Genomic DNA, 24,199 nt, shown 5'->3' with positions numbered 1-24,199 from the left:
GAAAAAGGGGGGTCCGACCGGGTACGATACGGGTGTACCTAATAAACAGTGTACATCATTGTCCGTCAAAAGTACAACTCAAGTCAACTATTTTCAGACGAGTTTGTCTGTCAAAAGACTGCGTTTTTTTTGTCAGAGAATCATCATCCGTTGTCATTCATCCGGCACCTATTGAAAAAGCATCGTCTCCATCCGAAATTCTCAGACACAAAATCCCATTGTGTCAGCAGCCTTACACCTATCAGATCAGGTTCCCTGAGATCTGTAGACACTAAAGGGGATTTGGGATATTCCCGGTCATGACTTTGTCTGTAGGGCCCATGGTATAGGTTGAGAGTTCCACTTAAAATGTATATACTCATATGGCAGTAGCACTATGGAAGATTCTGTAAAGAAATGTGTGGTGTGCCTGGTATTATGTCCCGAGTGACAGACATGCATTATGTCAATCAAATGTAACATTATTTGGATGATTGGTGGTTGTCAGTGTGTGCGATCGGAGTTGGGGTCAATTCAGTTTAACTAAGGGATCGATTCAATCTTTATTCAGCACAATTTAAATGTAATTTGCGATTGAGCTGACATATGCAGTGTTTACTGTGAATACTGTTTTCTAACATTGCCTTTAAATTTCAATCGCGCTATAGTGCTGAACCACTGCCATACAGATTGAATGAGCACAATGAAGAGACCATTGTAATATTAGGAACCTTTTATTGAAAGGTTCTGGTCAGAGTATAAATCACACTACCAAGTCTTAATCTCAGGAGATAAAAGGCATTTACAACAGAGTTTCTCACATACATCTGAAATAAAAACAGACTGAAAATGATATAAATAAGTTCTATGGAAAATAAAACTCGGCTTACAAAAAATATATGCATTTATGTATACATTTTCTCACATCAGTACTAGTACATCTATACTGTACAGATTCGGTACGTATCATTTACAGCCCTGTGTTGAATCATACATACAAGACTGGTCCAAAAATAGCCCCTAGCTCTAAGCCCTTCAGTGTTGGCAAACCTGAGGTGCCTGGATAGGTATAAGCAATATAGTAGAAGCTCCCCATAGCATACAGGAAGGCTAATTCTACACTCCAAACAGTCCTATCCCTACTAACCACTTCAGTATAGTCTAGTGTAGACTTCAAGGGTTTGGGGGTAGGAGTCTATTTGTAATTGAGCCTAGATGGGGAAACATATTGCCTACATACACCTAACCAGTCCCTTCAGATCTGCAAACTTTAAAAGGGGGAAAGGCTAGAAGACAAAGGAGCCAAGGAGCTGTTTTTGGACTGAGCCATAGGGTACCTAGAATAGGTGCTTGAAGAACAGTGTAGCTAAGTAGTGCACAGGCACTAACGCACGGGTCACAACGCTTTTCATAGAAAGAACCTACGTAGATTCACTAACAAACGTGAAGTGAGCTACTTAGCGTACATTCCTTCAGCCCTCTTCAGATGCTATGAAATGCATCCTTCCTCAGAGAGAACTACGTGGTGTAACACCTATGTTTGTGTCACACATTCATAGAGGCTAACTACCGTAGCGCCTATTGACGATAGTATCTTCTGGCCAGGGGAGTTTAAGAGCCCAGACACTCGTTCTGAACGTTAAAATGCGTCGCTTGCGGCATGGTTTTGAAAACGTAAGGAACGCATCTTTTCATATTAGCAACAAAATAATATTTTTTAAAAAGGCTAAATTACTACACACCTAAATAAGATGAGGGTTCCCACACAGCCATATTTCCATGTTACTGCACTTGTTTATGGAAAACAAACGGAAGATAAAGGCGTACCTAATTAGTTATCTGCGTCTCTGAACACCTGTGTGTAAATGGAAGACAGACTCCAAAAACGTGTTGACACTGAAAAATACTGTCGGCTGTAACTGTTAAAACCGGTTAAAACAGTATACAGTAAGTGTATATTTTTAATTTGTGAATTTTATTTTTTGATATGTCTTTTGATATGAAAGTAMATGGATTTCTGTTTCTGGAACCGTACCATAGTTGAGAATCGATTCACGTTTAGCTGGAGTATTTGGCTGTTTTGGCTGCCAGAGCCAGTTCGCCTTTAAACAGAACATGTAAGGTCCTTGGACTATAATGCGTAACTTTAAGCTCCTTTAGTCCATTGTTGGACTAGGTTTTACCCTCCAACTGTATTAGACCAATAATTACTTCCAAGGAATGGAGGAAGAAAGAAAGGATGCATTTCAAAGTTCCAAACAGGGCCTTACAGTAAGTTGTAGCCTGATCCCAGATCTGTATATGCCTTAGCCAATTCAACTCCTCTGTATATGTACTATGGCATGACAATTATAGTATTGCTGAAGCAGCAACAGATCTTGGAGAAGGCTAAGTAAGTTGTACAATAGAGAGAACTACACATTCATAATAAAAAGTCTTTATGCTGTGGATGTGTGGTGTGTGGTTTCAGGGGTTGTTTTAGCGAGTGCTGCGGCCGTGTGTCCTGGAGAGGAACTGCAGGTTTGGTGTGTGTCATGTCCTTTACTTTTGCTCCTTTAGAGGGCGCTAGTGTCCGACTCTCAGACTTGGAGCGAGCACCTCGACAGTCACTGTGGTGAGACCTGTCTGCCAGGGACAGGGGCGGGGCTTGGAGTGCGTCCATAGGCTTAAAGAGGTCAAAGGTTACAAGTGTCCGTGGGGGTTTGTGGTACGAGGGGGGGCAGCTAGGGGCAGGGGGCGGTTTCTTCCTCTCGTCCTTATGGTTGACCTCTCGATCTCTCTTTCCTTCCTTCACATGAGAGGGTGTGGGTCTAGGAGAGAGAACCTTCCCATCCTCCTCTCTCCCTGGATTGGGGTGTGTGGATGGGTTACCCTCTCTATACCCGTTTCTGTCCTTCTTTCCATGAGAGGGTTTGTGTCTGTGTGTGCTGCTCTCTCTGCCCTCCTCTCTCTCTAGCCGTGTGTGAGACTGTGTCTGTGCACTATTACCACCTCTGTCCCTGTCTCGTTCCTTTTTGATTTGAGGTTGTGTCTTTGAGGCTGTGTCTGCCTCCCTCATTCCCTTCTCCTCCCTCTGGGCGTGTTGGGATGGATGTGTGTGTTTCCTCTCCTCATCCTCCTTTTTCCTAATGGGTGGAGACATCTCTGTTTGTGTGGTGATTTCCATTACACTCTCATCTTTCCCCTTCTCTTTCTCCTTCACTCTATCCTTCTCCTTATCTTTCCCTCTCTCCCTTTCTCTGTCCTTATCTTTCACCTTCTCCTTCTTCTCTTTCCCCCGCTCCTCCTTCTCTTTCCCCCGTTCCTTCTTCTCCCTCTCCACTTTCTCCTTCCCGTCTTTCTCCAAATCTTTCCCCTTCCCTTTGTCCTTCTCTTTCTTGACTTGTGGAGGTGTTTGTGTGGCTGTGCTACCATCTATTACCCTCTGTCTTTCATTCTGGACTTGTGGAGGTGTCTTCTGATGTCTTTCTTCCTCCTCTCTCTCTATGCCAGCCTGCTGTGATGCCTTTGAGAGTTCACTATCTTCCTCCATCAGCACTTGTGGTGGCATCTGTGTGGGTGTAGTGCCATCTCTTGCTCTTTTTCTCACCCTCTCTTCCATCTTGTGATGGTCATCATCCTCCTTTCTTTTCTTGACTTCCAGTAGTGTCTCTGTGACTGCGTTTCCTTTCCCTCTCTCCTCCTTGACTAAAGGGAATGCCAGTGTCGATGTACAGCCTCCTCTCTCCCCTCCCTCCTCCCGCGTGTCTTCTTCCTCCTTGCAAACTGATGGCGGCTCCTGTACAGGCGCCCTTCCCCCTGCCTCCTCAGTCTTTACCTGTGGCTGTGTAGGAGTGTCCTCTTTCCCTCCCTCCTCCTCACTTTCCTCCGTTTCTTCCGCTTCCTCTATGACTTGACTTGTTGCCTGTGTAGAAGTACAGCTCTTCTCCCTCTCCTCTTCCTCCCTCTCTTGGTCCAGGTGGTATTGTCTGAGGCGGATGTGCCAGGCCAGGCTGCAGACAGCAGACACAGTCTTGAACTGGTGCACCACTCCCCTGGATGAAGTAGATTCGTCGTGGTAGAGCTGGATACGAGCGTAGCGGATGCCCTCTCTCCTCAGCTGGTTCAGCTTGGCATCATCTATCCACTGCACACACTACGGAGTGGGTGGGTGGGAGGGAGAGAGGTGGGTGGGTGGGAGAGAGAGTGGTGGTGGGAGGGAGAGAGGGTGGGTGGGTGGGAGGGAGAGAGGGTGGGTGGGTGGAGGGAGAGGGGTGGGTGGGTGGGAGGGAGAGAGGGTGGTGGGTGGTGGGTGGGAGAGAAGGAGGTGGTGGAAGCAAGAGGTGTCGGAGAGAAGGAGGGAGGGTGGGAGAGCAAAAAAGGAGGAGTGAAAGGGGCAGTAGAGGAGATTATTTTGTTAGTTAAAGCCACCATTCACACACAATCATTGGTTAATAATCTGTTCTAATGATCCATGTAGAATCCATTGATCTCAGAAGTACCTGTGAGAGGGGTGGTTCGTACAGGTCTAGCTGGAGCCTCTGGACCACTTCAGGGAAATCTCCAGCGTGGAAACACACCACGTCTTTGGTAATCCTGGCAGGAGCATCACTACAGGGACAGACAAGGGGAGAGAGACACTGTCAGCAAGAGGAGCTCAGGTGTGTACAGATGTGTGTGTGTGTGTGTGTGTGTGTGTGTGTGTGTGTGTGTGTGTGTACTAGATCAGGGGTACAGAGGCCAGGTGTGTACCCACCCCTCTCCGCAGCGCACAGCCTTGAGCACCCCTACGGCGGCGGTGGTCTGTCTCTCGAAGCCCTGTCCGATGTGGTCGGCGTGGGCTCTGGTCCGGTCCTCAAACAGCATCTCCCTGGGCTCGCTGGCCCGCGGCAGGTACTGCAGGTTCTTGATCTCATTGGTTGACCTGGAACAGGGGGAAATGTAAACTGACCTTAAAAAGTAGTAACAAAATGCTATAGGATGTGGCATAAGGATACCAAATCCTAAGATACCTCAGACTACTTCATTGTTGTCAGCTATTAATTCTAATGTCTTATGTCATGTTAGTGTCTTGCTGCCATGCCTTGGTTCTTGTCCCTACCAAGCCTAGACCTAACTCAATCTTTTCACTATGGTGGTCAAACAACCATGCCAAACAAAACAACGCAACACACCTCTTTCTCTTGTAGGGGGACTTGGGCATGTCAGCCACAGGGATCATCTGTTCCCCTGGTCTGACCCACATGATGGGCCCATCATCACTCTCTGTGGGGCTCCGCAGGCGCAGGCTGGAGAACGTGCCCCAGGGCAGGGTACGCTGGGACCACACACAATTACACATCACCTTATTTACTTTGATATATTTACAGAACCAGTCAAAAGTTTGGATACACCTACTCATTCAAGAGTTTTTCTTTATTTTTACTATTTCTACATTGTAGAATAATAGTGAAGACATCAAAACTATGAAATAACACATATGGAATCATGTAGTAACTAAAAAAAGTGTTAAACCAATAAAAATACATGATGACAGCTTTGCACACTCTTGGCATTCTCTCAACCAGCTTCATGTGGTAGTCACCAAGAATGCATTTCAATTAACAGGTGTGACTGTAAAAAGTTAATTTGTGGAACTTCTCTCATTCTTAAAGCATTCGAGCCAATCAGTTGTGTTGTGACAAGGTAGGTGTGTTATACAGTAGGTGTCCATATTATGGCAAGAACAGCTCAAATAAGAAGAGAGAAACGACAGTCCATCATTACTTTAAGACACGAAGGTCAGTCAACATGGAAAATGTCAAGAACTTTGAACATTTCTTCAAGTGCAGTCGCAAAAACCATCAAGCGCTATGATGAAACTGGCTCTCATGAAAGGAAGACCCAGAGTTACCTCTGCCGCAGAGGATAAGATCATTAGAATTACCAGCCTAAGAAATTGCAGTCCAAATAAATGCTTCACTGAGTTCAAGTAACAGACACATCTCAACATCAACTGTAGTCCAGAGGAGACTGCGTGAATCAGGCCTTCATGGTCGAATTGCTGCAAAGAAACCACTACTAAAGAACACCAATAGGAAGAAGAGACTTTCTTTGGGCCAAGAAACACAAGCAATGGACATTAGACCGGTGGAAACCTGTCCTTTGGTCTGATGAGTCCAAATTTGATATTTTTGGTTCCAACTGCCATGTCTTTGTGAGACACAGAGTAGGTGAACGGATGATCTCCGCATGTGTGGTTCCCACTGTGAAGCATGGAGGAGGTGTGATGGTGCTTGCTGGTGACACTCAGTGTCACAGCATTCTGCAGCAATACGCCATCCCATCTGGTTTGGGCTTAGTGGGACTATCATTTGTTTTTCAACAAGACAATGATCCCAAACACACCTCCAGGCTGTGTAAGGTCTATTTGACCAAGAAGGAGAGTGATGGATGCTGCATCAGATGACCTGGACTCCACAATCACCCGATTGAGATGCTTTGGGATGAGTTGGACCGCAGAGTGAAGGACAAGCAGCCAACAAGTGCTCAGCATATGTGGGAACTCCTTCAAAACTGTTGGAAAAGCATTCCAGATGAAGCTGGTTGAGAGAATGCCAAGAGTGTGCAAAGCTGTCATCAAGGCAAAGGGTGGCTACTTTGAAGAATCTCAAAGATTTATTTAACACTTTTTTGGTTACTACATGATTCCATGGTTGTAATTTCATAGTTTTGATGTCTTCACTATTATTCTACAATGTAGAAAATAGTCAAAATAAAAAGCCTTGAATGAGTAGGTGTGTCCAAACCTTTGACTGGTACTGTTTGTCTAACACACAGCACTCATCACATAATGTGGTGATTTTCATAGTCTTAAAAATTACCACAAAAAAAAAGTGGTCAACAGAAACAAAACAGATCTCTGAAAACGTAGAAATATTTTACATTAAATTATAGCACTGTCATAGCGGAAAAACATATCTAGACCGACAATTCCCAATTGTTGGGAATACTGATGGGAGACGCCATCCTTCCGTAGCCTATTTGAAGCTTGCAGGTCACAGGCTATAGCCTAGCTTTAGTCTAAATCAATGTTGATCAAAACAGTTAAATAGGCTAGATTGTAATGTTGCTCAGTAAAATAATAGGCATATAAAATATTAGGTTAGACAAAAGTGAACTATTCGCTGCTCTCATTCTGGCACACGATGATCATCACAAAGAATTGAATCTTAATCAAATATTTGATCAACCGAAATAAGGAAACATTTCTGAAAACCTCATGTTCTCCATCTAACTATAGGCATGTTATTATGAAAATACTAAGCTGTAGACCACAGATCAATTATTTTAGATACAACTGAAAATACACGTTAAAGTTCACTGCCAGACAAGTCAAAACCATTTCGCTGTCTTGCGCGACAAAAAAGCTGCATTTAAAAAATATATATTTTGGATCCATTGGTAGGATACAGGCCGACCCAATTTGGATCTGATTCTCTCTCAGGTCTGACATGTTTTGGGTCGTATCTGGTCCACCTCAGATCCGAATCGACATAGATTATTTATTTTTTATTACCGGATCCTGTCGGGGAGGAATTTAACGGATCCAATTCGGATGTTTGGGAGACGAGAAGACCTATACTCTACACCCACCTCAAGGAAGGGCGATTCCTCCAGCATGTTTATGAACTCGGGAAAGTAGTCTCCCACCTCCTCGTCCACGGCCCCCACCAGGCTGACCTGCCGCATGGCCCCCGCACGGTACGTCCCCTGGGAGTAGGTACGCTTCACCTGGAGACAGACAAAGGGGGAAGATAGGTTAAAATGGGAGATGTGAATGGACAGGTAAGTGCTCTGGAAGTAGGAGTCAAGAGAGACACCAGCATCAGATACACAGGTGCTGAAATAGTCAATAAGGCTAGAAAGACATCTACCAACAGACAGAAGATAAACATTCAACAAACTCCGCTTTTCAACTTTTCTTTTACCATGCAAGTTTCGGGTCAGTAAAAATAACCACTGATGTTGAGAAATGTTACTGTAATTTTGACAACACAGTTTAACCTAAATACAAGCACAGGCTGATTCATCATCTTCTTCCCATCATGCGGAAATGGACTGTTAACACCATAACACATTATATTCGCAAGACAAGCTGACTATCTATCCATCAAGAATCCATTAATGTCAGCAACATCTAGCTGTAGCAGGTGTCTCTGTCATGGCCCAATACACACAGCTACTAATGGTAACAGAAGCTCACTAATAACCCTTCAACACCCTGCAGTGTTTGTTCACATGATGGAATCAAGTCAAGTAGTAAGTGACTGCCTTTCATTTTCAGCATTGCTGAATGTTCAACCACGTGACGRCTGAGAGAGAGCAGTAGACCTTTCAAGCTATCTGCAGGGAGGAAGGAAACAGGGTTGCTAGGATACAGGAGTAAGAGTCCCTGGTCGGGGGGAAATATAAATGCAGATTCTGAACGGAAACAAACACTCGGAGAAGAATCAAGGAGTCACACTAGCAGGACCTAGTGCAGAGTTAAGAAGTCACGCATAGCCTAGCTTTCACAAACAGAGGAGGGAAGAGAATGAGCTGATCAGGTCATCCTTGAGGTGTTCATCTCCAATCATGTATTTAATATCCATCTCGTGAGGACCCCTGACAACAGTGAGTCCAGGAAATTTCTGGTTATGACAACCAATCATATCGCCGTCTACATATCGCCGTTTACATCGACGGGACAGTAGTGGAGAGGGTAGTAAGTCTTAAGTTCCTCGGTGTACACATCACGGACAAACTGAATTGGTCCACCCACACAGACAGCGTTGTGAAGAAGGCGCAGCAGCGCCTCTTCAACCTCAGGAGGCTGAAGAAATTCGGCTTGTCACCAAAAGCACTCACAAACTTCTACAGATGCACAATCGAGAGCATCCTGTCGGGCTGTATCACCGCTGGTACGGCAACTGCTCCGCCCACAACCGTAAGGTCTCCAGGGGTAGTGAGGTCTGCACAACGCATCACAGGGGGCAAACTACCTGCCCTCCAGGACACCTACACCACCCGATGTCACAGGAAGGCCATAAAGATCATCAAGGACAACACCACCCGCGCACTGCCTGTTCACCCCGCTATCATCCAGAAGGCGAGGTCAGTACAGTGCATCAGCAGGGACCGAGAGACTGAAAAACAGCTTCTATCTCAAGGCCATCAGACTGTTAAACGCCATCACTAACATTGAGTGGCGCTGCCAACATACTAACTCAACTCCAGCCACTTTAATAATGGGAATTGATGGAAATGTATGTAAAAATGTATCACTAGCCACTTTAAACAATGCCACTTAATATAATGTTTACATACCCTACATTACTCATCTCATATGCCTATGTATATACTGTACTCTATACCATCTACTGCATCTTGCCTATGCCGTTCTGTACCATCACTCATTCATATATCTTTATGTACATATTCTTTATCCCTTTACACTTGTGTGTATAAGGCAGTAGTTGTGGAATTGTTAGGTTAGATTACTCGTTGGTTATTGCTGCATTGTCGGAACTAGAAGCACAAGCATTTCGCTACACTRGCATTAACATCTGCTAACCATGTGTATGTGACATAAAATTTGATTTGATTTACAACCAAGAGGTAACCAAAAATTGCACTTGCCAACCAATCCGAGACGCCAGCGCAATCAAGAATTGACCAATGAGAATAGAGCTATGGAAGTGTCCGGAACTAGAAGAGTGTCTCTCCTCTGTCTCTAACAAACATTTCATCCAACAGTAAAGTTAAAACTTTCGCGGCTCATATTATATTTTTCTGAAATCAGAAGTTGTCTGCTGTTTTCAATTGGAACATTATCACTAGCATGTACGATCATCACATTAGTACAGTTGGCTAACAACTTAGCTAGCCACAGTACTTACAGTAACAGTAGCTAGCTGCATGTTTTGACAGGTTGTCAAAATAGTTTCTCTTCATGTCAGCCCCAATATTTCCATACTAGGCTGAAATCCTAGTGTGATTTTATAGTAGGCCTAAGTTTTGTTGCCCAGCTAGTTAAAGTCAGATAGCTTGAAATTACTTAAATGAATAATGTGGCTAGCTAGATGTTGACAWTGAATAAACATGCACTTGCTTGTGTGTGTTATAATGTGCTGAGAGAGTTGAGATGTCAGGTAAAGGTTAGACACTGTTCATTTAAAATGTTCCATCTATACACCCAATTTGCTTATACTCATCAATAAACTCGCCCCCTTATTTCCATAGCAAGTTGTCAGATGGGAGCCTTGTCCTCAGACACCAGCTTCTACAGATGCACGACTGAGAAGATCCTATCTGGCTGCATCACCGCCTGTAAAGGCAGCTCCACCGTCCCCCGGGAAGATCACCAAGGACTTCAGCCACGGCCTGTTCTCTTCGCTTCTGTCTGCCAGACGGTACCGGAGCATCTACCACCAGGCCATAAGACTTAAAAGGCCTGGCTGTCCACCTGCACAACCTGCTGTTCACCTGCACCTTAAAAGACAGTTTCCACTGACTCTGACAGTATTGCTTCCTACCTAACGCTCCACTAAAGTCACAGCCCTTGCCCACGCACACACATCACTGCTGATATTATTTATATGTACTGCTCACTTCATCTACTTGTTGACATAGCACATTTCACAGTACATACCATTACTGCTAGGTTTTACTACTATTTTTATACCTTTTAATATTTGTTTACCACTTGCCTTATTGTGTTCTTTGTTTTTGACATTTCACTGCACTGTTGAGAGGTAGTCCAACAATGGACTAAAGGAGCCTAAAGTTAGTCATTATAGTCCAAGGACCTTACATGTTCTGTTTAAAGGCGAACTGGCTCTGGCAGCCAAAACAGCCAAATACTCCAGCTAAACGTGAATCGATTCTCAACTACGGTACGGTTCCAGAAACAGAAATCCCTCTACTTTCATATCACATCAAAATACACACACTGTTTTGACCGGGTTTTAACACAGTTGTCGCTGACAGTATTTTTCAGTGACAACACGTTTGTGGCATCCGTCTTCTGTTCACACACACACTTAAAAGACGTAGATAGCCAATTACCACAGGCAGTCGACTCTGCCTTCAGTCTGTTTTCCGTAAACACATGCTCTAACATGGAGATATGGCTGTGTAGTAACTCTAACCCCCGTACAGAAGACGCCTTGGTCCAATGACTTACGTGTAATGTAATGGAATTGAGAGTCATGAATTATCAAGGGCTATGTTGACAGGTAGCTTGCAAGTAAGCATTTAATTTCACTGTTTACACTGAGGTATCCTGTGTATATCACGAACAACTTGGATTTGACTTAATTTAATTCTATTTTTGACAGTAAGGATGCTTGCCATTTCAGGAGACACAGTTCTAAAAGAGTGACGCAAAAACAAAAAGCTGCCAATTACTTTCAAGGAGTACCTGGAGGTCCCACCATCCAGTCCACACCTCTACCTGCATCAGTCCTCCGCTCCTCTACAGGCTACTCCACCAGCTTGGCCTCTGTCCGTGCCCTCTAAACCCGTGCCCGGCTGGGACTCTGCAGCCCCCTGTCCTCCGCTCCTTACAGGATGGGCATTCTGATGGAGCCAGCAGTCTCTCTCCATTTTCAATTAATTATAGAAATATAATTATTTGTGTTCAATTGTTTGTCCCTCTGTAGTGTCTATTTAACTATATTACTATTTTTCAAGCTTATACAGCACAATTTTTCATTGAGGCGCAAACGGATATGGTCAAAAACAAACAGTGCAGTTATGCCCTCAGTGAGGCAATCAAACATTACAAACAGTGTCAGTACAGATACAAAGTGGAGTCGCAATTTAACGGCTCAGACACGAGACGTATGTGGCAAGGACAATCATGGATTACAAAGGGAAACCACCCACGCTGCGGACACCGACATCTTGGTACCGGACAAGCTAAACACCTTCTTCAGGTGCTTTGAGGATAACACAGTGCCACCGACGCGGGCCACTCCAGAGGACTGTGGGCTCTCGTTCTCCGTGGCCGATGTAAGACATTTCAGCGCTTTAACCCTCGCAAGGCTGCTGGCCCAGACGGCATCCCTAGCCACGTCCTCAAAGCATGCGCAGACAAGCTGGCTGGATTGTTTAGCTATCTATACACTACCGGTCAAAAGTTTGGACACGCCTACCAATTCAAGGGTTTTTCTTTATTCTTTACTATTTTCTACATTGTAGAATAATAGTGAAGACATCAAAACTATGAAATAACACATATGGAATGATGTAAGAGCCAAAAAAAGTGTTTCAAAAATCTAAATACATTTTATWTTTGAAATTATTCAAATAGCCACCCTTTGCCTTGACGGCTTTGCACACTCTTGGCATTCTCTCAACCAGCTTCACCTGGAATGCTTTTCCAACAGTCTTGAAGGAGTTCCCACATATTCTGAGCACTTGTTGGCTGCTTTTCCTTCTCTCTGCGGTCCGACTCATCCCAAACCATCTCAATTTGGTTGAGGTCGGGTGATTGTGGAGGCCAGGTCATCTGATGCAGCACTCCATCACTCTCCTTCTTGGTCAAATAGCCCTTACACAGCCTGGAGGTGTGTTGGGTCATTGTCCTGTCGAAAAACAAATGACAGTCCCACTAAGCCCAAACCAGATGGGATAGCGTATCGCTGCATAATGCTGTGGTAGCAATGCTGGTTAAGTGTGCCTTGAATTCTAAATAAATTACAGACAGTGTCACCAGCAAAGCACCCCCACACCATAACACCTCCTCCATGCTTTACAGTGGGAAGTACCCATACGGAGATCATCCGCTCACCCACAACGGTTCCACAAATTAACTTTTAACAAGGCACACCTGTTAATTGAAATGCATTCCAGGTGACTACCTCGAAGCTGGTTGAGAGAATGCCAAGAGTGTGCAAAGCTGTCATCAAGGCAAAYGGTGGCTATTTGAAGAATCTTAAATATAAAATATATTTYGATTTGTTTAACACTTTTTTGGTTACTACACGATTCCATATGTGTTATTTCATAGTTTTGATGTCTTCACTATTATTCTACAATGTAGAAAATAGTAAACATTTTTTTAAACGTTAAATGTATGTGTTCTAAAACTTTTGACTGGTAGTGCATTCAATCACTCCCTATTCCAGTCTGCTGTCTCCACTTGCTTCAAGATATCCACCATTGCTTTCTTAGGTACAGGAACAAAGGTAACTGAACTAAATGATTATCACCGCATAGCACTCACTTCTGTCACCATGAAGTTCTTTGAAAGGCTAGTTAAGGATCATATCACCTCCATCCTACCTGACACCCTAGACCTACTTCAATTTCCATACCGCCCCAATATATCCACAGACGATGCAATCACCATCGCACTGCCCTATCCCATCTGGACAAGAGGAATACCTACGTATGTAAGAACGCTGTTCATTGACTAGAGGTCGACCGATTAATCGGAATGGCAGACTAATTAGGGCCGATTTCAAGTTTTCAGAACAATCGGAAATCGGTTAAAAAAATTAAAAATGTACACCTTTATTTAACTAGGCAAGTCAGTTAAGAACACATTCTTATTTTCAATGACAGCCTAGGAACGGTGGGTTAACTGCCTTGTTCAGAGGCAGAACGACAGATTTTTACCTTGTCAGCTCAGGGATTCAATCTTGCAACCTTACGGTTAACTAGTCCAAAGCTCTTACCACCTGCCTCACGAGGAGCCCGCCTGTTACGCCAATGCAGTAAGAAGCCAAGGTAAGTTGCTAGCTAGCATTAAACTTATCTTATAAAAAACAATCAATAAATCATAATCACTAGTTATAACTACACATAGTTGATGAAATTACTAGTTTATCTAGCGTGTCCTGCGTTGCATATAATCGATGCGGTGCGCATTCGCGAAAAAGGACTGTCGTTGCTCCAACGTGTACCTAACCATAAACATCAATGCCTTTCTTAATAAAATCAATACACAGAAGTATATCTTTTTAAACCTGCATATTTAGCTAAAAGAAATCCAGGTTAGCAGGAAATATTAACCAGATGAAATTGTGTCACTTCTCTTGCGTTCATTGCACGCAGAGTCAGGGTATATGCAACCTGGCTCATTGCGAACTAATTTGCCCGAATTTTAAGTAATTAAGACATAACATTGAAGGTTGTGCAATGTAACAGGAATATTTAGACTTATGGATGCCACCCGTTAGATAAAATACGGAACGGTTCAGTATTTCACTGAAAGAATAAACGTTTTGTTTTCGAGATGATAGTTTCCGGATTCGACCATATTAACGACCTAAGGCTCGTATTTCTGTGTTATTATGTTATAATTAAGTCTATGATTTGATAGAGCAGTTTGACTGAGCGATGGTAGGCACCAGCATGCTCGTAAGCATTCATTCAAACAGCACTTTGTGCGTTTTGCCAGCAGCTCTGCTGTTATGAATTCAAGCCTATCAACTCCCGAGATTAGGCTGGTGTAACCGATGTGAAATGGCTAGCTAGTTAGCGGGGTGCGCGCTAATAGCGTTTCAAACGTCACTCGCTCTGAGACTTGGAGTAGTTGTTCCCCTTGCTCTGCATGGGTAACGCTGCTTCGAGGGTGGCTGTTGTCGATGTGTTTCTGGTTCGAGCCCAGGTAGCGGCGAGGAGAGGGATGGAAGCTATACTGTTACACTGGCAATACTAAAGTGCCTATAAGAACATCCAATAGCCAAAGGTATATGAAATACAAATCGTATAGAGAGAAATAGTCCTATAATTCCTATAATAACTACAACCTAAAACTTCTTACCTGGGAATATTGAAGACTCATGTTAAAAGGAACCACCAGCTTTCATATGTTCTCATGTTCTGAGCAAGGAACTTAAACGTTAGCTTTCTTACATGGCACATATTGCACTTTTACTTTCTTCTCCAACACTTTGTTTTTGCATTATTTAAACCAAATTGAACATGTTTCATTATTTATTTGAGGCTAAATTGATTTTATTTATGTATTATATTAAGTTAAAATAAGTGTTCATTCAGTATTGTTGTAATTGTCATTATTACAAATACATGTTTTATTTTAAATCGGCTGATTAATCAGTATTGGCTTTTTTTGGTCCTCCAATAATCAGTATCGGAGTTGAAAAATCATTATCGGTCAACCTCTATCATTGACTACAGCTCAGCCTTCAACATCATAGTATCCTCCAAGCTCATCATTAAATTTGGGGCCCTGGGTCTGAACCCCGCCCTGTGCAACTGGGTCCTGGACTTCCTGCTGATCCTCAACACAGGGGCCCCACAAGGGAGCGTGCTCAGTCCCCTCCTGTACTCCCTGTTCACTCATGACCGTGTGGCCACGCATGCCTCTAACTCAATCATCAAATTTGCAATGACAGTAGTAGGCCTGATTACCAACAATGAGACAGCCTACAGGGAGAAGTGCCCTGGCAGAGTGGTGCAGGAAAATAACCTCTCCCTCAACAAAACGAAGGAGCTGATCGTGGACTTCAGGAGAGAGCATGGGAGCACGCCCCCATCCACATCGACGGGGCTGCAGTGGAGAGGGTGAAAAGCTTCAAGTTCCTCAGCATACACATTGACACCCTGAAATGGTCTATCCACACAGACAATGTGGTGAAGAAGGCGCAACAGCGCCTCTTCAACCTCCGGAGGCTGAAGAAATGTAGCTTGGCCCCTAACACGGAACCCAAACCGGCTGCACGCGTGCGCCATCGTGCGCTATCGTGCATATATTTATTTTGCCCCCCTACACCAAACGCGATCACGACACGCAGGTTAAAATATCAAAACAAACTCTGAACCAGTGACATTAATTTGGGGACAGGTCGAAAAGCATTAAACATGTATGGCACTTTAGCTAGTTAGCTTGCACTTGCTAGCTAATTTGTCCTGGGATATAAACATTGAGTTGTTATTTTACCTGAAATGCACAAGGTCCTRTACTCCGACAATTAATCCACACATAAAACGGRCAACCGAATCGTTTCTAGTCATCTCTCCTCCTTCCAGGCTTTTTCATCTTTGAACTTATATGGTGATRGGCATCTAAACTRTCATAGTATTACCACGACGACCGGCAAAACAYTTRGTCTTTCAATCACCCACGTGGGTATAACCAATGAGGAGATGGCAAGTGGGTACCTGCTTCTATAAACCAATGAGGAGATGGGAGAGGCAGGACTTTCAGAGCGATCTGCGTCAGAAATATAAAGGAGTTCTATTTTAGCCCTTGGCATCGCAGACGCTCGTTGGCGCGAGCGAGCAGTGTGGGTGCAATAATTTAATAACATTGATTTCAAAATGTATTTTGCGACACTCGTGCACGTGTCCGGTCTGGTCAGCATGTAAGACTCTCACAAACTTTTATAGATGCACCCTTGAGAGCATCCTGTCAGGCTGTATCACCGCCCGGTACCTCACCAGAGGGTGGTGCGATCTGTCCAACGCATCACCGGTGGCACACTGCCTGCCCTCCAGGACACATACAGCCCCCGATATCACAGGAAGGCCAAAAAGATAATCAAGGACATCAACCACCCGAGCCACGGCCTGTTCACCCCGCTATCATCCAGAAGGCGAGATCAGCACATGTGCATCAAAGCTGGGACCGAGACTGAAAAACAGCTTCTATATCAAGGGCATCAGACTGTTAAATAGCCATCACTAGCCAACTACCACCCAGTTACTCAACCCTGCACCTTAGAGGTGCAGGGTTTTCATATTAAAAAGAGAGATTTACAGGGTAAGAAGCCCAATGCTTTCCTACTGTAAGGAAAAGAAAGCATAAAAAACTAATTCTAGGGTAAATACAGCAGCCGGGTCGGCGTCATTGAGTATGTTCACCTTTGGTAAAAAAATTCCCCCGAATTCGCTACAATTATTCATTCTTGGCTGCGCAACCTCGACTTATGAGCAACATCCTTGGCGCAGTGGGAAATCAACGAGGTGGGATTGATATGCTCTGTCATTTTAGGCTGGTTCAAACCCTCATCCAGGCAATAATCGAACAACATATGGAGCGTCAAAGATTCACCAACGCCTTTGGAGCAAAGATAACAAAGCCTAAACGTAAACAAAATGGATATGGCCCAGATGGAGAGGCTAGTCCCGTGAAAACGCRGGGCTACAAAAACAACATGCACTTCAAATCACACATACACAACATCAGCACCAGTGTGTGGAAGTGACTGGTACTGATGTGGTGATTCTTTGGGATGCTTATAAAGCACAACAGTATTATACCAGCATTATAAAGCATTCTCCCTCATCCATCCACTGACCTGAGTGTGGAAGTTGGTCATGGTGGTGGTCTCTATATCCTTCTTCCCCAGCACCTCCATCTTGACGGGTGCGTTGGGGAACTTGTAGGAGAAGTAGTCCAGGAAGTCTGGTAGGTAGGAGGCCGCTCCATGGATGATGCCCATGACGTAATGGGCGGCGTCAGCTTGGTCCTCGCTGAATGACAGGGTGACAAACTCCTGGGCGAAGCGCTGCATCTCYGCCGGGGAGAGACAGGCCAGCTGCTGAGTGTAAGCGTGGGCCACCAAGGCCCCGCCGTTGGCCTGCTGTTCCACATGGATCAGACTGCCAAACTCCAGCACCGCCATGCCAAGGGACGGGGCACTGTGGAGGGGGGAGCCATAGCCCAACCTCTCCCTGACCATGGAAGCTGTGGAGGTGGACACACTAGTGGTGACGCTGGAAAAATCCTGATGGGGACTTGGGAAGGTRTGGAAGAAACTGTTATTGGTGCTGTTGTTACTTCTGTCTGGTGTGTTGAGCAGYTCCGGCAGGTCCACAGATACACCAGAACACACCGTCTGGCTGGAGCGGTGGTACATCTTGGGCCTGCTGCGTCTTTCCCTCTCGCCGTCTTTGTGCTTCTTTTTCTTCTTCTTCTTTAACTTTTTCAAGAGGAGCTCGTCCTCAGAGTTGAATTTTGGCTTTTCTGTTGAGTCTGCATGGAAGAGAAGACGTGTAAGCCAACAGGTGTAAATAAGATGTGCATACATCTTGAAGGCACTAGTCCTGGTAAATGACCTAGCTACTTCACAGCTTTTGACTAAATGTATTATGAGAGGYWAACTAAAACAGTGTGAACACCTCTGACATGYGCATGACAAACACGGCATCAATCTCCAAGCAATCACCATGAAGAGCTTCTCTCACCCATACCTTTCAGTGGCATTTTCACCTCGCCATTCTCCCTCGCAACATCATTCACAACCATCCCTGGGTGGTTCTTCTTCTCCCTGTCCCTCTCTTTATCAGTATCCTTCTCCCTTTTCTTCTCTCTTTCCTCATCTTTGCCAGTGTGATCTTAAAAATGGAAATGTAATACAGATTATGTAGTAACAGATATATTGATAGTGATCAATCAACACGTCATTCATGTTCAACTTCTCAAGTGTAGGCCTATCAGTCAGTAGTATTATAAACAGCTGGGCCTAGTGGCATTATGTAGGCCTACTGTACAGTGGCACTGTAACTAATGTTATCAGCTGGCCTTAGTAATTTAAAACCTAGTTTCCATTACTTTTAACATGAAATCCGTTATTCAGAAGACTGACCTCGTAACATCTTTACATCACCATTCTCCGTCTTTGTATGGCAACTCGGAGGGCTCACTTTCTCCAGGAGTGATCTCTGCATTTTAGTGCTCTTCTCTTTTTCCTTGTGACGTTTCTCCTTCGGTTTCTTCACTTTCGAAGGAGAGGCGAGAAAGTTGCTGATCTTGAAGATCTTTCGTGCGGGAGCTGGCGAGGTGGAGTTGCTCGGCTTAGCCGGGCCGAAACTCCATTTCGCTGGGCTTCCATAACTCTGCTTCCCGTTGTGTTTTTCCCCTGCGCACACTACGTCCCCGTTCAATTTCTTTTGCTTCAAGCTCTTCTCCTCAATTCTGACTTTCTTGGGCGGTGGGGGGAAGACATCGTTGGAAGACTGTGGTCGACTCTCAGGTGGTATTTTGGGTACCAAGGGTTTTGGGGGATTTATTTTGCCATTAGCTGCGAAATGCATGGATCCTACGGACTCAGCCATCTTGAAAGTTTCAATTTTTTACGCTCATACGTAACTGCTGCGTGAGAGACAGGGAGGGGCGGGCCCCTGTGTAGTACGTCAGAAAACAAGAGGGGGGGAACAGTAAACACTTTGCAAACGGGAAAGTCTAGCTGTCATTGATACAATGTTATACTATGCACCCTGTACCTCAGCTACACTGTTACAATGAATATAGTACAATATTGACATTGCCACATCTCTCACTATCACTGTGATATGAGATATATAATTGATATAGTGACATAAATGAAAGAGATTGGACGATAGAGAATATTCTAAATATATGAGTGTCTTTCCTGTAAAGAGTTATTAATCCACATTTGACTATTTGTTTTTCCTTGCTTGGGTACTCACTACACCAACCTTTTGAGTGGCAATTTATCTCAGTGCTAGAGTCATCACTACAGACCCTGGTTCAATCCCAGGCTGTATTTTTTTTTATTTAGCTAGGCAAGTCAGTTAAGAACAAATTCTTATTTACAATGATGGCCTACACCAGCCAAACCCAGACGACGCTGGGCCAATTGTGCGCCACTCTATGGGACTCCTAATCACGGCCAGTTGTGATACAGCCTGGATTCGAACCAGYGTGTCTGTAGTGATGCCTCTAGCACTGACCACTGCGCCACTCAGGAGGTCTGTCTCACAACCGTCCGTCATCGGGAGTCCAATAGGGCGGGGCACAATTGGCCCAGCATTGTCAGGGTTAGGGGAGGGTTTGACCGGGGTAAGCCATCATTGTAAAATAAGAATTTGTTCTTAAAAATAAAGGTTAAAAAAATACATAATCACGGCTATGCTGCAATATTAAAATATACCACACGATGGCAGCAGAGGCACGACTCACTGAACAATGGCATCCATGTCTTGCTGTTGAGAGAGAGAGAGAGAGAGAGAGAGAGAGAGAGAGAGAGAAGGGGGGGTTGACGAGAGAGGGGGAGAGGACTCTACTCCTAGCACTTCACTTCATGTAGATCCTACAGAATTGGATAGGCATAAGCAATGTMGTTTCCTAGCCACTGTGCTTCTACCGCTCCATTGCTTGCTCTTTGGGGTTTTAGGTGGGTTATCTGTAAAGCACTTTGTGACAACTGCTGATGTAAAAAGTACTTTATAAAATAGATTTGATTGATTAATAGGCTGATTAATAGGTTTCCTTTTCCTTCATATTGATTAATAGGCTGATCGATTTTTTTCTCTCCATATTGCTGAAATCTACCCAATCTTCTCTGAACTTCACAAGTGCAGGAGTAGGGACTACCCACTGTTATTTCAAGCAAAAAAAATCTATGTGATGACGTTGAATCAACGTGGAAACTGATTGTATTTGAAAAAAGTTATCAATGTAATATATATATATTTTTTTTTTACCCAACTTTTAACCTACATCCAATGACATGGTGACATTATTTAGTTGTTTTCACACTGAATTCACGTTAGTTGACAACTCAAGCAAATGTAAATCAAAACTAGACTTTGAACTGACGTRTGGGCCCAGTAGTTAGTGGTTAGTTCTGTGCGGACCAGAGTATGAGGGAGGGAGAGAGAGCTTATTTATTTAACTAGGCAAGTCAGTTAAGAACAAATTCTTATTTACAATGACGGCCTACCAAAAGGCAAAAGGCCTGCGGGGACAGGGGCTGGGTTTAAAAATATAGGACAAAACACACATCACGACAAAAGACACCACAACACTACATAAAGAGAGACCTAAGACAACAACGTAGTATTGCAGCAACACATGACAACACAGCATGGTAGCAACAACATGGCAGCAGCACAACATGGTACAAACATTATTGGGCACAGACAACAGCACAAAGGCAAGAAGGTAGAGACAACAATACATCACGCGAAGCAGCCACAACTGTCAGTAAGAGTGTCCATGATTGAGTCTTTGAATAATGAGATGGAGATAAAACTGTTCAGCTTGAGTGTTTTTTGCAGCTCGTTCCAGTCACTAGCTGCAGCGAACTGAAAAGATGAGCGACCCAGGGGTGTAATGTGCTTTGGGGACCTTTAACAGAATGTGACTGGCATAACGGGTGTTGTATGTGGAGGATGAGGGCTGCAGTAGGTATCTCAGATAGGGGGCAGTGAGGTAAAAGAGGGTTTTATAAATAAGCATCAACCAGTGGGTCTTGCGACGGGTATACAGAGATGACCAGTTTACAGATGAGTATAGAGGACAGTGATGTGTCCTATAAGGAGCATTGGTGGATAATCTGATGGCCSAATGGTAAAYAACATCTAGCCTCTCGAGAGCACCCTTACCTGCTGATCTATAAATTACGTCTCCGTAATCTAGCATGGGTAGGATGGTCATCTGAATCAGGGTTAGTTTGGCAACTGGGGTGAAAGAGGAACGATTACAATAGAGGAAACCAAGTCTAGATTTAACCTTAGCCTGCAGCTTTGATATGTGCTGAGAGAAGGACAGTGTACCGTCTAGCCATACTCCCAAGTACTTGTATGAAAGGAGGGAGGAAGGAAGGGAGGTGTTAGAGGGAGGAAGAGAGAAGAGAGGGAAATGGAAAAATATAGTGACAGGGAAAATTGAGAGACGGAGAGAGAGACATCACGTGCACTTTAAACCTCTCTGCTGTTTTCACAGATCTAGTTAAAACCCAAATACATGAAGCGAGTGATGTCATTTCAAAACATGACTCAYATTACACAATCCAACCTTGATAATAGTAATAGGCCTGTTTACGCTCAACTTCAGCTGTGTCTTTTCACATTTATTGATTATTTATATTACCTAGCTTGTGTCTCAGTTACCGAATAAACTAAGTGCTGTAAACAGCATTCAAACATGTTTCCAGTAATGCACTGGTTATCTGAAAAAGGGAAGTTTCTCTGCATGCAAACATAAATCWGAAATAAACACAGTGAAAATATGCAAACTATCCCTCATCTAAATAATTCTGTTCAAGTGCACCCTCGGCGAAGGGATCCATTTTTTAATACCACTCTATCCTTTTAATGCAACATTCAAGTAGGGGTTAAAATCCATCAGAGACAACGGAGAGTATAGAATAAACACAGCATTCAGTTAAATCCTAACAGTGGATTATTCTAACAGAGTGTGTTTATTTCTCTGGCCCTAAATTGTTCTTGAGTGTATATTGGACAGAGAACTGACACTGAATGAGTGGGTTACCATGGAGATGGTGATGACTCACTGGAAAGAGTAAGTAACTCCCCTTCGACCCTCACACACACTCTCCATCCACAAACATGTCAAATCAAATCAAATCAAATCAATTTTTATTTGTCACATCTTACCGTGAAATGCTTACTTACAAGCCCGAGAAATAGAGTTAAGAAAAGATTTACTAAATAAACTAAAGTAAAAAATGTAATAAAAGTAACACAATAAAATAACAATAACGAGGCTATATACAGGGGGTACCGGTACTGAGTCAATGTGCGGGGTACAGGTTAGTCGAGGTAATTTGTACATGTCTGGAGTCAATTGTCTGAAGTGTCCTCCTCTCCCTGTCCTCTCCTCTTATCTAAAAACATATGGAAGACATATAAACCAGGATTTTGCTTTCACATGTCCTGCTCTTTCACATCTATGCAGATGAAGATAGATATAAATATAAGGAGAGGAAGATTTTACACTATTGCGAAGCACGATACGGGTCAAATGAATTGACACATCTCAATTATCTTGTTTACTGCTGGTTTCCACTCCTCCTCCATTAGTGCACTGTGAAACTAAYTGGAGAAATTCACAGTTAAACAAGTTATACAATATAGTGGTCCCTCAGGACACAATATGAGGATTATAAAACTAGAATGTCCTGTTGTAAATTTGCTGGCAAAAAAAAAGGTACAAACAAACTGTTTTCCAGTACACCACAACTTCTCCTTCAGGGGAAAAATAGAAAGGTTTTTTATAACGATTGTGTGGATGGTTGAGAGTCAGACTCCCCTGGYTGAGAGGTGTTAGAACCAAACAACCCACTCTCCCTTTAAAGCATGTTTTCCAGACCCTGTATCAACTCAGGGAATCTTAGAAAGAATTGTCAAACAATGTCTTAATGAGGTACAGGCTCTTGAAACAGAAACAAAAATGACCTGATGTTATCTGTGTTTGACACTGTGTAGGAAATCCAGCCCAGATGTGTGGGACTCTAAGTCCTCGCTTTCTCATTTTTAAAAAATCAGGCAACTGACCAATGAATAAGTGGAGAACTTTTACACAGAGGAACAGGAAGTTATCAGTTCCAGTATGTACAGAGGGTTGACTGAGGCTGGAGAAGATGTGAACTAATTAGTGTTCAAGTGTGTAAGTGTGTGTGTGTAGTAAATTAGTTGACAGATAAAACAACACCTCACGGCACAAAGTGGACTGTGAAAAGACACACACAAACACACACACACACACACACACACACACACACTGTAATACTTTAATACTGTTGTATTGTAGTATTGTAAAATGTATGTTGTAGATGTGTGAGGATATAGTAATGATGTAATGTCTTGTATGATGTGTTGTTTTGTTTATGATGTGTTATTTTATTTATGATGTAGGATTAAAACAGAAATGTATCCTGCTCGGACTCCAGGAAGAGTAACTGCTGATGGGGATCCTAATAAATACAAATACAAAAAAGCTCCTGTCCTTGTCCTATCTAGTCAGAACACAGCTGACCAGCTGACCAGTCTCAACTACAGTTTCTAGACTAAACATAACCTCATGGTAATGACAGGTGACTTGTCATGCCTAATACTGCATTACATTACTGTGTTTACGCTATCAGACCCACATGCCAAGTGCTGCATTACAGGGGACTAGAATGGCGTCGCAGACAGATGAGACTCTGGTTGGTCTGAGAAGAAAACTTAGGCATAGAGCCAACACAACTGCCACATCTCGCTCCAGAGTTGGAGTGGCCTACCAGGAATTATGGCATTACAGGGAAGTGGCATGGCATCGCAGACAGATATGTGAATCCAGCTCAGTTAGGAATAGGGCAGTCACACACAGACAAACATACAGGCCCAACGACAGTCACTTCTCTGCCTAGAGTGGATGGTGATGGTGAGGCCTGCCGGGAGGCCTGATCTAGTAGTCCAGTCTAGGTAGCAAAGCCTTACTGATAGTAAGATGTTTATTTTTGCCGGTTTAAGGAAAAACTATAGTGCT

The 24,199-nt window shown here is 43.7% G+C and overlaps 1 protein-coding gene across 2 annotated transcripts; it reads right to left on the bottom strand.

Annotated features, from left to right (window-relative positions):
• Positions 1–694: 694 nt before the first annotated feature.
• On the bottom strand, positions 695–19,027 carry LOC111961019 (lysine-specific demethylase RSBN1L). 2 transcript variants are annotated; one of them, XM_070438640.1, is made up of 8 exons: positions 18,546–19,027; positions 18,151–18,294; positions 17,256–17,932; positions 7,594–7,731; positions 5,133–5,275; positions 4,715–4,882; positions 4,461–4,569; positions 695–4,114 (listed from the first exon to the last, which is right to left on the bottom strand). In XM_070438640.1, exons 1-8 carry the CDS (start codon positions 19,012–19,014, stop codon positions 2,402–2,404), a joined length of 3,561 nt encoding a protein of 1,186 aa, XP_070294741.1. In that variant the 5' UTR covers positions 19,015–19,027; the 3' UTR covers positions 695–2,401. The 2 variants fall into 2 exon arrangements, with proteins under 2 accessions (XP_070294741.1, XP_070294742.1); XM_070438641.1 differs by lacking the exon at positions 18,151–18,294.
• Between the last annotated feature and the right edge of the window lie 5,172 nt (positions 19,028–24,199).

This window comes from Salvelinus sp. IW2-2015, unplaced genomic scaffold (genome assembly GCF_002910315.2).
Source record: "Salvelinus sp. IW2-2015 unplaced genomic scaffold, ASM291031v2 Un_scaffold1068, whole genome shotgun sequence".
In the NCBI taxonomy this organism is placed as follows: Eukaryota; Metazoa; Chordata; class Actinopteri; order Salmoniformes; family Salmonidae; genus Salvelinus; species Salvelinus sp. IW2-2015.
This window is presented reverse-complemented; position numbering and strand designations above follow the sequence as displayed.